The sequence below is a fragment of the Malus sylvestris genome, chromosome 13, assembly GCF_916048215.2.
Source record: "Malus sylvestris chromosome 13, drMalSylv7.2, whole genome shotgun sequence".
NCBI classification, from domain to species: Eukaryota; Viridiplantae; Streptophyta; class Magnoliopsida; order Rosales; family Rosaceae; genus Malus; species Malus sylvestris.
The window spans coordinates 3,007,583-3,021,795 of record NC_062272.1 but is presented as its reverse complement, the minus strand read 5'-3'; the positions used below and the strand labels follow the sequence as shown (position 1 = coordinate 3,021,795).

General features: G+C 35.9%; 1 protein-coding gene across 1 annotated transcript; it reads right to left on the bottom strand.

The window, feature by feature from the left end:
- Positions 1-10,856: 10,856 nt before the first annotated feature.
- Positions 10,857-13,159, bottom strand: LOC126594869 (piriformospora indica-insensitive protein 2-like). The gene is made up of 2 exons (XM_050261129.1): positions 12,457-13,159; positions 10,857-12,065 (listed from the first exon to the last, which is right to left on the bottom strand). Exons 1-2 carry the CDS (start codon positions 12,664-12,666, stop codon positions 10,995-10,997), a joined length of 1,281 nt encoding a protein of 426 aa, XP_050117086.1. The 5' UTR covers positions 12,667-13,159; the 3' UTR covers positions 10,857-10,994.
- Positions 13,160-14,213: the final 1,054 nt, after the last annotated feature.

The following is a 14,213-nucleotide window of genomic DNA, read 5'->3' as shown; positions in this document are numbered from 1 at the left end:
CCGGGCTAAAATTTTAGAGTAGAACGGATGGAGCAGAAAATCTGTTTCTGGACTAAAAGCTAAATTTTCCGGGCTAAATTTGGCTTTTAGCCCAACCATTGGAGATAGTCTTATGGTTTTAGTTTTTAACAAATGATATTTTAAACTAATATAATTTACGAACAAAGAGTAGACCTGAGTGAGTCTAATCAAACTGGTTGAAGTAATGTGTTCCACCGTCTACACCTAAATTTAAACTATCTTCTTCATAGTTATTTAGTGTATGTTATATTATTTCTCAAAACAAAAACTACGAACATAAGAATACAGACTCAAGTGCAAGAGAATGAACACGCTAGTCAACTAGCCTAATCCATATTGCTTATGTCTTTAGTGATATCATAAATTATGATAATGTCAACCGTAATGTACCGTTGCAGAGAATGAAATTAGGAAAAATCCAATGACCAAATTTAAGCCACAGACAACAATCCCATCACACCAAGAGAATCAAATGAAAAACTTGTCACCGCTTGCGTTTTGTTTTGGCAATTATCAAACGGCAACAGCTGCATGCCAATTTTATCCAACTGTACCTGATTTGCTCTCCCCATGTCTGATAAGATAGTAGCTGGCTCCTGCATGCTCCAGTACATTATGTCAAAACTCCAAGACAACCTACGAATACTTTAGCGAAGATACTTGGCTCTTTCGCTTGGGATTTTATGGAAGTAATCGTTTTTCTTTACTTGCTAATTACAATTTGATGTGGTTGAAAATTGTTACGCTTCTATTTGAACAGTGTACTGTGCACACGCACTTTGAATTTGTTCTTGTCGGTAAAACACATGCACTTGACTTCTTAACTTTATTTTTAAACACAATCTTCTCTCTTTTACTTTATTTTTTAGTCTTTAATCATAAGTAAATTTGTGTACACATTTCAAACTTTGATGATCTGCAAGTAAACAATATATGGTTTTCTTTCTTTTGATAAGAAGAATGGCATGGACTCATAGCTCGTGGCTGTTGCGTTGAATATCATTCGTGAGCCGAACGCGCACATGTAATTCAAGTCTTCAAATATGTAAGAAATTAAGAGCAAATAATAAACAACAATATGTTCACATACCGCTATATATATCTATCTGTCTTTCTTCCAAGTGCAGACTTTCCATGCTGCCCCCATATGATACTAAACTTAAAAATTATAAATACAAATGAAGCATTCCGATCAAAAGTCGTGGCATGCAGTAGTAGTTTGTATTATAAACAGAATAATGCTTGTGTCCGTTTAGTAGGAACTTTCTTGTAATCTTATTTATGATTAACGAATATTTATTGTCCGAACATCATAATCAGAATAGTTCATTTTCTTTATCATTGCCTAAGCATCATATATGCAAATATTTGTTTAATTTGAAAATATTTTAGCCATTTATATGCATAAAACAAATAGATGATTTATCATGAGGACGCTACTTGTTATCAAACCTGTTGATTGGTTTAACACTTATGGAACTAAACTATTTTCATATTGAATGATTTTTTGTAGATATGATCTTTAGATGATGATAAAGAGAATGAACGGTTCCGATTATGATATTCGGATGATAACGGTTCATTAATCGTAGTGAAGAGACAAGTAAGTCCCTCCATGGGAGGACACAAGCATATTACCCTTAAAAATAAGGATAATACTTGCATTCCCCCACTTGCAAATAACGTATTGTTACCGTTAAAACTTCATAATCGAAACCATTCACTCCTAATCTTCATTTAAAGATCACCTCTACAAAAAAAATATTCAAATCGGAGAATTTTTAGCATCTACACCATTGATATATTTTGATACATAGGGATTGCTAAACGATCTCTAATTTGAATGATTTTTTGAATGAATCATATTTAAATGATAATTAAGAGATTGAACAGTTCCGATTATGAAGTTTTTACGATGAAGATAATTCATTATTTGTAAGTGGAAGAATGAGCTCATTCGAAAAAGGAGAATACAAGCATTATCCTAAATAAAAATAATATTATACGTTCGATAAATTAATTTCATCTTTTGTATAAAAACAGAAAGGCCTTGCTGTCCTTCAGATTGGCGGTGTTTAGGATAAAATCATTATTCATGGAAGTCCCATGTCCTCAAAGTCAAACACGAGTTGCTTCATCATACGAAAAAAAGGAGAAAAAGCATAGAAGTTTATACAAGTGCATGCAGATTTGCACAAAATGAAAAGATACTGTCAATTGCCCAATGTAACTTTAAATTAATCTGCTTAAACTTTAAATAAAAGTGCTTTTCCTTTTCTCTTTACAAAAAGATAATGCTTGTGTCCATCCTTTGAAGGGATGAGCTCATCTCCTTTATCAAAATTTATAATTGGAACAGTTCAATTTTTTTATTTTTATTCAAATATCACTATAAAAGAACAAATTAATTTGAATCAGAGATCGTTTAGTCATTGAAATGTTTAGAGCAAATCAACGATATAAGTATCAAGTAACATATTTATGATGAACTCTTCATTTATTTGATATTTTTGAATGATTAAATAATTTTTTATTCGAATGATTTTTGGTGAGAGTGATCTTCAAATGATGAAGAAGAATTTAAACTATCCCAATCGTCGAGTTTATATGCTCAAAATACATTAGTCGTAAATAAAAGGACATGTGCATCCCCTTATGTGGATGCAAGTATTATCCCTACACAAATATCTTGCAAATGAAATGTTAAAACTAATCGCGCACTAGTTATAATATTCAAATATGAAGAGTTTTGATTTTGCTGCCGAGAAAGTTCCTCTCATTGAGATACAATCAGAATACCTTTCCTCATGCAGAGAGAAAGTTCCTCACCATTTTTACGGTCCAACTTGCATGCAACTTTATCCCTTTACTCCCACAATTTTCACTTTTGAGTGTGAATGTCAATGCCCTATTACTTTGTCAACTCTCTAAACCTCGTGGTTAGATTGGAAACTAAGAAAAGAAAAAACACCGTACAACGAACTCCACATGAGGTGAAACCAGGAAACAAATCCCAATGAGTTTATGAATTTTCGCAGCAGATTTTGATATTAACTGCTCCTCAAGAAAACAATATGACCATGAAAACCGTCAATGACAATAGTTTGCTTTCTTGAGATTTGGATTTCACGTATAAATTCGAGAATGGTGAGGAATGCACACCTTTCCAAGCTCATTTTGCCAATCACAAGTCAAGGAACTAATACTCTTTAATTAATGGTCTCAATACAACAACTTGTGATATTTGTTTTCAAATTAAAATAACGAGAATCTTATCTCGTAAAAAGCAAGAATATGTATGGTAAATGAATAGTGTTTAAATTTTGATGAATGATCTAACAGTTCAAACAATGTTTATTTTTGATAATTTTGTTATCATACAATTGTTTTCAAATAAGTCCATTTAATGATCTAAAATATTACAATAAATCTTCTAATCGATAATTGGGTCAAAGAAATAGCTTTAATTTAATAAGTTTTTTTTTTCATATATTTTTTGCTTTTATCCACAACTTGACTGTTTACCTCATTCCCATTACAAAAAGATGCATTTCTATGTCTATTTATAGAATTTACACAAATTAGAATTCGCAATTCTCTATGACGTCTAGGCGATAAAATATTTTCAGAAACAAACAAATTGTATGCACCGTTACACATTGATTATAATCACGAAATTGCCTAGTTCGGCGCCTATTAGTTTCATTAATTAGGCAGGCCAAAAAATATGTTGGGATGCATCTAAGAAATGGTCTTTAATTTACATTTAAAGTTCAACAAAGCCTACGCAGCTTCAAAAGTTCATCATGTCCAAATTAAGCACATTGGTAACCCCCGTTTAGGGAATTAAAAAGGAAACGTATCTTCTTTTTATCAAAGATGTCCTCCATTTTGTATATTGTTTTAATAGATTTTCTGTATATGATCATGGACCTCGTGATCAAGGTGACAAACATGACAATGGATTAAAATATTCTCCTAATATAAGTTATCAATTCTCGAGAATTATAAGTACTTATTTAATTGCTCATTTTTCTTACCTTTTGACAATAAAAAACCATATTGCTCATTTTTCAGGCTGGGTATTTGGCAGGTTTAATGAGCAAAAGGTTGTTGGTATAAAATGGGGGTTGGTACGTAGAATTATGGTAGTTTTGGTACCATCGTGGAGTAACTGAGTAAACCTACCAATTTTTTTCAATTGAAGTTTATGCCACTCTTTGAGGGCCATGCGCCTGCACAAATTAAATTTCAATACATCGTAGGTGTTTTTTAGGACCAAACTTCATCAAAATTTGAGACAATGACGCCATACGAAAAGATATTTGTGCTAATATTGAGGAACTCAACATTGCTATTTTTGTTTAGTTTTGAATTTAAGCGACAGTGTAAACCTTTAATTTATCGATTAAAAATATGATATTAAATGTAAAAAAACATAAACACGTTGTGTTGATTAACTAACTGAACTTACCAGTTCCTTCAACTTTTTCTAAAAGATGTGATTAGACATATTCCATGAAAACAAAAATCACCTAATGAATGGTGGAAGGCTAAAAAGTGGCGGGCCAAGCGACCAAAAAGTCAAATACCAAAACTAAAAGGCAACTGTGTGGAATGGATTTTGGGGAGCCAATATTATAAGCTATTCTTCTCAATCAACCAAAAGCATGGCGAAGATATGTCCAAATGCTGATGCATGATGCATCACAAGAAGTCAAAACCAGAGAAAGATGAAACCTACTCTGCTCAGAATCTGAGAGATCTAACCGTTGAAACCTCAAAATATCGATACTTTGAAGAATCATAGAATTCAAATCACAAAAAAAAGTGCCGGCATTAATTTGAAAGGTATTGCAACTTAATAAAGCTTTTCTATATACAGTATACTGGGAATTATCACAAAGCTAGAAAGAAAAAACGAAGAAACTCATCTCCTTCTGATCTGATCCCACCATTGAGGTTCAAATCCGATTCGGAAAAACTTTGAAACCCTTTACTAAATACAATTCAACAAGAAAGAAAAAGCTACAAAAAACAGAAGTGTATATAAAAACTTAATTTCTAGGTGTAGAGTCCACCGCTGAGTTGTGCCTATTGGAAGGACCAGAAGGAGGGATGGGAGTCCCTTTGGGGAAGTAGCTGAATATCTGACCTCTGTATCGAAAACCCGTCTCGTGTTTTCGGGGATTAAACGTTTTCGCGTGATCCAGATTCATCAAAGCCTTCCCATCGAGCCTCACCACCACAGTCTTCGCTAGCCTCGTTGCAGTGCAGGACCCCGTAAGAAGATTGAGAACGAGAAGAAGAACAAACACGGTTTTGCACGACGAAAGGTGTTTCGATTTCGATGAGGGATTCAAAGCCATTGCGGAGATTGCAGTGCGGACTATGATCTTTGAGTTTTTGATGTAGTTTTGCAGGGTTTAAGGAATGATATGAGAGAAATTTTCGGTTTTTTTTTTTATTTACTGAGGAGGGAGAGGGGGGTTTGGTGTATTTTATATACATGTGCATGGGGAAACAGGAAAGAGTTTGGCGTTCGGCATTGCAAAGACTGGGAAAGAGAAGGGGAGGGGAAGGAGGAGTGAATTGCACGCTAATGACTAATGGGAATTTGAATGTCAACTCTTTTGGAATAATATATTGGCACACAAAGTATATTTTTGGTGCCGGCTAAAGACTTGGCATTTTGCCTATATTTCTTTTATATAATTTTTTTCAATATTTCACCTTCCAAATTCCCAATTTCTTTCTTTCAGGTCAAATATGAGTGAAGATTTTTCTAGGAAACACCACCCACTTTGTGAATTAAAATTGTCAAAGTTTTGGGAGAAATAGACCAGCAGTTTAATACTAATCACACTAATATTGTTCTTAACTTGCATATATTATATACGCAGTAAGACATGTGTGAGGTTTTATCTCGAGAGATCACCATAAGATTAGTAATAAAACAATTCACAATATATTGTATTTTAATTTATTGATTTTCCGATGTATCGATTTCTACATTCTTCAACAAAAATTTGGACCACCTTGCTTTAGATACGCAGAAGAAGTGCTAAGAATAAGTGTGTTGTGGTGCACTTGATTAAGCCGCGATTTGGGCAAGGCTGTTTGTTTGTTTGTGTGTTGTAACTTTTCAGCTCTGAACCAAAGAAAGATAATAGAAAATAGTAGCTTTTGGGTGCTTGAAATAATGGAATTCCTTTACATTTTTCTAATTTTTGGGGACAGGAAGTAATCTTCTCTCACACGCAGCAAAAATTGGACTTCAGAGACGGCAAGTTAGCATGCCAATATTATAAGGAAAACTAATGAAAAGGGTTCGAAAACTTTAAGTTTTAACGATAAGGACAAAATAAATGGTAAAGTGAATAGTACCAATATTGATTTTTTAATGTAAAAATATGGTTTATCATTAAAGTGAACAGTATCATGAGCTTTTCGAGAAAGTTCCCAATACTATATGTATAAGATGATCTACTTATATAATGAAGTTAGTAATTAACCTCAATATTGGCCCTCTAATTAATCACTTGATCACATTTTCAACAGAATTAATGAAACAATTACATATGTTAATCAAGTTTATGATGACTTAATTAATTAACGTACGTAGACGGTATAGTCCAAGTCCCTCAGCTTTGGTATAAATCATCATTTAATTATGATTGTTATGTCCATAATTAAGGCTTAAATTATTATCAGGAATTTTTAACCGTTATGAATTTTTTTTTTTAGAACGATGAGTCATATGAGGATGAGGGATGAATGGATGATGGTGATGATCTTTTGCGTGCGAAGGTCTGGCAAGAATACAAGACTTGAACGGGTCCACTAATTTCTTTGTTTAACTTTCATTCGTATGACATTGACGGATACCTGTTTTTGGTACATAATCTCACTTGTGAGTTGTGATAACAATACATGTACAAATAAAGAAAATGATTAAGTTACATGTTTTCTTCTGAACACAACTTTCATTCTTTACTGTTAATATGACGTTGATAAGTTTATAAAATATGTAAATTACACTTGGATAATCGATACAAATTTAACATTAATAACACGTCCTCCATCCTTGATTTACATATATTTCATATGCATATCCATTTTGAAAGTAGAATCAACAATCTAAGTAATACACCTTAATTGACCAAAATAATGTTGTATCTAGCTGACTATTATTTTCAAAAATGATGTAAGACGACTCATGAACTGATGAATATATCAAGAAGTCAGGTAAATGGGTCGAAATCAAAGACTTGGGAAGGAGGGTTTGCGTGTTGAATGTGTGACAAATGCCATCTGGGTTGGTAATGAAATTTAAGATTAATTAAAAAAATTCCATGTCAAACGTCAATGTGATGCATGCTCTTGAATTGGTGCTAGCTGCTGCTGCACTATATATAAATTATCAGTCTAATTAGCCAGTGTCTGGCCACCGCATTACGTTTCGGATTTGGCTTAGGGTTTAAATAAATCCAAAATCAAAGAAAAATTAGACAAATGGAAAACAATTTAAGATACCTTACCTGTTGAGACCGGCATCCGGAGATTAGTTGTTGTTCGTTAACACTTGACAATAATATTCAAAATCGTCGAATAAATAGCGTAAGTTTTGGTGTAAACCCTAAAGTCATCAAAATTCTAAAAGTCAAAGTAGATTCATACTAGTTAGGATTAGGGTTTCCCCAAAAAGAAAGTTAGAATTAAGGTTTTGGGACCAGTACTCGTACAGTCGTACTAGTGGAAATATTACGGTACTCGTACTATGTGACATATTGTCACACCAATTTAGCATGAATTGGCTGTGTGCATTAGTGGCTAGAGAGTAATATAAAAACCAAACCCCATGGCCATCAATGTGGTGGTTTGCTCACTTATGGACCGTCCATTTCAATACTCCTGTTTGTTGAGTCATGGGGTCTTGTCGTATTTAGAATATGGCGAGTCACATCTCCAACTTTTTTGCTAATAACTCACATCCGCTCCGCCTCAAATTTGGACCTGGCTTTCTGCGGCAGCCCACGACAAAACAAATGGATTAAGTTGGGCTGATTGGTGAATCCCAACAAGGCCCAACACAAAAACGCCATAAACTGTAAAATCCTTTTTGTCTTCCTCAAATACTGAATTTTCTTGCATTAAAAGTGATTACCCATCTAAATAAGAACCGCTAGGTCCAGTTATAGAAAAATATTTAACGACTTTTATTCTAATGTGTAACTTAATTGTACACTTTTAACGTGCATTAGAGAAAGCCTCCCCAAATAGTACACAGTTGACAGTATTACTAGGATAGTGTTCACAAATTTATTTTTACTTCTCACACATTCTTATTAATTATTAAGTCGAGACGTCGTGTATCGACCAACCCTGTTGCTTGCAAGTTTATTTCATTTCAAAGATGCAAAAGTCAATAATATACAATGCATTCTTCTACCAAAACACAAAACACAAGCAACTGTCAATCAGTCACTATACTTATCTAGGTTAAGATTGAAAGAATGGCTCCTCTAGCAACATCTAATATTTCCAATTTGGAAACATATTCTTTTATTGGACTTTTAAATTTTAAGATAATAAGGAATCAAAACTTTATGGAAAACCACATCAAAATAAGCTTTAATAACATCGGCATATTACCTAATCAAACTCACATAACATAATTCAATGTTCTCCACACTTGTATTTTATAACCACCACATGATGGTCAGTGGTTAATGACGAATTTTAGGTACGTATTTCACACGGCATGTCCTGAATTTGATTTCTGACGCTGGTGAATCAAACAATGGTGACCATAAGAAGCTGAAATATCACTATGAGTCTTTTTGATCCTTGAAAAGATGAACTAACGTGACAAAACCACTATACAGTCCCTTTTAAAAGAAAACTTGTGTTTTATAGTTTTTACAAAAAGTCTAACAATTCCGTTTCCCCCCGAATGTCTCCGAAATAAAGCATTGAAGCGTTTCAATTGAATTTTCTCAATTGCATTGTCAACACGTTGAAAATGTGTGCAGTATGTACTTATCAGGAAAGCAAGTTTTCAGTGATTAATTATACTCTCGCCTCGCACTCCAAGGCTCTCGTAATTTCTTTAGGGGAAGTGAGTTCTACACTCCAGTTTTTTTCTTTTTGCACTCCTACTTTTGTTTTTTAGCTATTTTAGCTATTATGAATCAAAATTGAAAATAAATTGAAATAAAAGATGAAATAGTGTTGGAGAAAACTACGTGAAAATCACTATCCTACTATATAAATCTCTTTGTAGTTATTATACTTTGAACATATGAACTCTTGTATATAAATGATGCTCATGTTTAAAGAAAATCCTTTCAATTATGCGGCAAAACCATCAGAAAAGCAGTACTTAGTAGTTAGTAGCACTAGGGCAAAAAAGAGAGTAGTAGTAACAACGTTTGAAAGAGAAATTGAGCCTTGTTTAAGTAGATTAGGCTTGGTAAGCTTGAGCTATTTAAGTATGCTCGCTTTTGCCAACGGGTTCATCTTGGCTTTGTCTGGTAAGTTGTGCAATTTCGGCAGGAGTCGATAGTTGGGCACTGGATCCCTTCGGACTTGGAGAACGTGTAGCGTTGGGTCGGGGTTTTCCCGTCCACTCATCGTGTGCAAGGGGGAGAATAATCAACAGATACTGGGTGAGCAAAGCGGGAAGATGATGGATGTCAGAGCGGTTGAAAGAGTCGCTAAAAGGAAAGCCGTGGAGACGGGGGACTCGGGTCAAGCTGCTGGTGTGGCTGTTTTTCTTGGTGCTGTTATTTTCTTGCGTTTCAGAAATTGTATACGCTCGCTCATGCGATGCGAAAGAAACTCATGCACGTATACAACATGTTTGTTGAACTGAGCGTATTAAGTGTTGAAGACTCGGAGAGACATGGAAGCCATATAGTTTCCCAAAGGGATTTTCAGCTTCTCCCACAGAAGCCACTCAATCAAGCCCAAGAAAATCAAAAAGAAACTGACCTCACCTAGGTCCTAGAACAAAGAGAATGGTGGACACAGCATTTACATTCAATTGGGTCTGGAATTGTATTTATGGATCCAACCTAGTAGTCAAGGTCTACAAAAGCACTTCTGTGGACAGTGCTTCCACAGCCTACAAAAGTCTACCCATTGCCACAAGAGTACAAAGCCATGCAGGAAGCTGGAAGCTACGACCTTTAATACCTAGCAATAGTGACCAAAGTTCACTTTCAGTGTATTAAAGTCGTGCCATTATTTGCACCTTTTTATCCTTTTGAAAAAGCAATAAAAGGATCACACTTGCCCATATTTCCATTGAAGGCACTTCCTCTGCTGGTAAAAATTCCCAGCATTTACAGTTAGTTGGGGTTGCTCTGTTTAGCAAGAAACCCAAATGAATTTTTGCCATCTGTATATTGGTTTGCAGAGCAACCGCCCAATCGTATGTTCTTATTTTCTGTGATACCAGATTATCCTTTTTACATGTGCAGCAGAGTTGGCATCCCGCTTCATATACTAATGATGGTCACGGTTGGATTGAATTAATGTCATCACCAAATCACGACTAAATCTATTGACTGTTAAGTGATACGGTTTGGTTTGGTTTCGTTAAAGATTACACATACTTTATGTTAAAATAGAGCCAAATTCGGTTGGTTTTGTGTCCATCCCTAAGTTTGGCCGGTTTTGTGACCAACTTTTTTAACTGCTAAGCAATGCAGATTTCTTTAGTCCAATATTATGATTTTAATGTTAAAAGCGAACCAAACCACACACAATGGTCTCTAATTCGATCGGTTTTGTGTCCAGTCAAAAATTGATTTGATCGAGAACAGGAAAGCATAAATATTGATTTGATTCATGTCAAGAGGCAAAATAAAGCATTACAAAACAAGCAATAAAATTCTAAGTTACGGTTGCTTCTAACTAGAGAAGTTATATTCTATAGTTCTGAAAAGAAGGGGTATCTTTATAAATCAAGTGACCTCCTCCCCCTCCTGCTGACATGGCCTCACCCCAATTGGGACATGCTCAGCTGGCACCATTCCACTGGTGTAGCAGAGATTAGGGTTGTTCCAAGCACCAAAACGATTCCCCATTTTGTGATAAAAAGACTCAGAGAATTTAAGCTCCCCTGTCAGGTTGTTGCCGTGGAGGTAGAGTGCACTGAGGCAGGGCAAATTTGCAATCTTTGGCAAGAGGTTGCCTGTGAGCTTGTTGTCACTTAAACCCAAAAATCTTAACTTTTTTAGGTTTGAAAATGAATCTGGAATCTCGCCAACTAGACCTAATCCGGAGAGGTCTAAAAATACCAAACTCTCCATGTTTTGCCACTCTAGGGTTTTGAGGTCTCCACCAATTGGGTTGTTGGATAAAACCATTTCCTCCAAGGAATGCATTTCTGGAAGTGATTTGGTCAATCCACCCGAGAAATTGTTGCTCCTGAGGTCCAATAAAGTCAACTTCTTTAGATTACCAAACCCTATTGGCAGCTGCCCTTCCAGTTGATTGCTGCTCAAGTCAAGCTTCAAGAGTGAAGTCAAACGTCCAATGGTGATTGGCAAAGGCCCAGACAGTGAGTTCCTACTTAAATCAAGGATCAGCAGCTGATTCAATTCACCAAACCCATCAGGGATTTGGCCCGTAAACCAGTTTCCGGTAAGAACTAGCCGCTTCAATCGGACTAATTCACCGATATTTGTTGGTAATCCACCTCTTAATCCATTCTCCACTAGTACCAATGATTGGAGCTTTCTGAGGCTGCCAAAGGTTGTAGGAATCTGTCCAATGAGGCCCGGGTTCGATCGAAACTCTAGTGATTCTAAGCTGCCGGCAACCTTCCACCAGTTTTCTGAGGGGATCGGAACTGGATGCTTGTGGGGTGAGGGGAAGCAATTGAAAATGGACAGGGACTTTAGGTGCTTCAAATCAAACAGCTGTGGTCTAAATTTTGCGCTTGGGGAACAACCAAGGGAGTTGTCAAGAATAGGTCCAATATTCATGGAGGTCACGTACCAAACCCCATCAAACAAATCACAAGACACCCCCTGCAATAGAAATTTAAAACCTCATCGTATCAAAACTAAAAATGCTGAAAACTTTCGACCTGTTCCGAACCCTCAAAGTGTTAACTGATCGAACCCTAACATTGAAAATATATATCGACTTCAAATGAAAAACCCGTATGAATAATTGGGACTTGTTTTAAAGTCCTACCATACTATACATTGTCTTTTAAGTGATTCGGGTTCACCAGTTAACTTGAAACTCTTCGGTTCACATCTAACCGTTAAATACAACATTGCCATTTACCCTTATGTCAAGTACAACCGTACAACTAAAAACCAAAAAAGGAATATATAGCTGGTAACTTTGGATTTAAGCAACGTTGCAGAGAAACAGTACAGAGTGGTGGTGGTGGGGGTGAAAAAAAAGTACCTGTATAGGAGTCCACCCACAAGGATCCGGATAGAGGTCTGAGCCATTCCACCATTTACCCACAAAGCCTTGGATTGCAGAGTACAGAGCGAATTGCTCCGTTTTCTCCATTGGAGCTACACCTTCATCTACTTCCTCAGAACTCCAAGCACCCACAGAGAACAGAAAGGTTAACAAAATCACAACACTGATGGGAGTAGAACCCTTCATGGATTTGAGGTAATAGTCAATACAAAAGGGTAAATCCAGAGGGAAATTTGATTAGAGTTTGTGGGAAGAAGAAAACATGAGAAACTGACCCAAAATAGAAATGGATTTAGGAAGCAGAAACTACAAGCATGGATGTGATTTTCATGAGAAATATCAACGCGTCCCTTTAATATATACGTGTGTGTGTGTGTACATGTACATATACGAGGAAAATCACGCGTGGTTTGGGGCCCAAGGCTCCAAGCAGAATGTGAGAAAGATCCCAAAGGGGTTTGAAGGAAAAAGGGAAGAAGAGAAGAGAAAAAATGCAGAAGCAGAAACAAAGCTGAGCTCTCTAGTCTACTCATGTTTATGGGAAAGCTAAGAAAGTATACAGGCAGAGAGAGAGAGGGAGAGGGAGAGAGGATCAAAAGCACAGTTCTCGAAGAGCATCAAAGAAATAATAGTTATTATTATCAGAAGACAGTAGCACGAGTACCTAAAGGACTTGAAGGAGAAAGCGAAAGGCATTCGGCTCTTCTTTCAATCTCGTCATAGTCTTGTCATACTTTTAGTTTATTGTTATTGATTATCCTCCCACGTTAACCGAGTAATATTCTAAATTAATTTGAATTAAATTATAAAAAATAGAGTTTGTGTTGACTTTGAGTTCAGAGAGGTGTCACTCTACTTTAATTAGTTTGGTGTTCCAACTAATATAGTTACACGATAAATTTATAAATTGACTTCTCATGCATGCGTTTAGATTCTTTGTTTAAAACAGTAAGTTCATCGCACTGCATTCAAGTTCAATTCTTTCTCGTAATTCAGATTGTCTCGTCAAAAGTAAAAGTTAGTTGTCTTGTATCATCATTATATCCATTAAAAATGGTTACCTTAGTCGGTTAAAAGGGTGTGGTAGTTGAAGGTGGGTTGTTAAGATTGTGAGATTAGTTATGGTAAAGGGGTGAGGATTTCTAGGGTTTGGCAGGAGTTAGGGCATAGAGGAAATAGGGGACCGACGTCCATGCAAAGACAGAGAGAGGAGGGTGGTGCATGTAAGTACATGCAAGACAAAAAGTTGGGTTCATATCTCTCAATGCTGATTCTTCTCTAGGTTGGGGCTTTCTGCTTTTGGGCTTTTAAGAGCTTTCTGAAACACGGAGGAACAAGACAAATGCTGCATTGAATCTCCCAAAAAAAGGATGGGCAAAAACTGTATGGCTAGAGATGGGACATAGAAACAGCTTCAAGTTCATACTGTTATGGTGCATCTTGGAATTGAACCATGGTATTTACTATTTGTTCCACCTATTCCTTTCTTCATTACCAAAACCAAGAAAACAACATCCTTCCTTGTTTGAAATAAATAATTAAGAGTGACCCCAATCCAACGAAGGTTACCGACTTTGTTAGAGTTGGAAGAGGAATGTCTATTGTATGCAGCCTTATTTTTGCTTTGCAAAGAGAGTTTTTCAACAACTCGAACCCATGACATTTTGGTCCCTAAGAAGCAACATTTATGTTGTGCCAAGACTCACTTTCGTTTGAAAGATGTAATTATACAA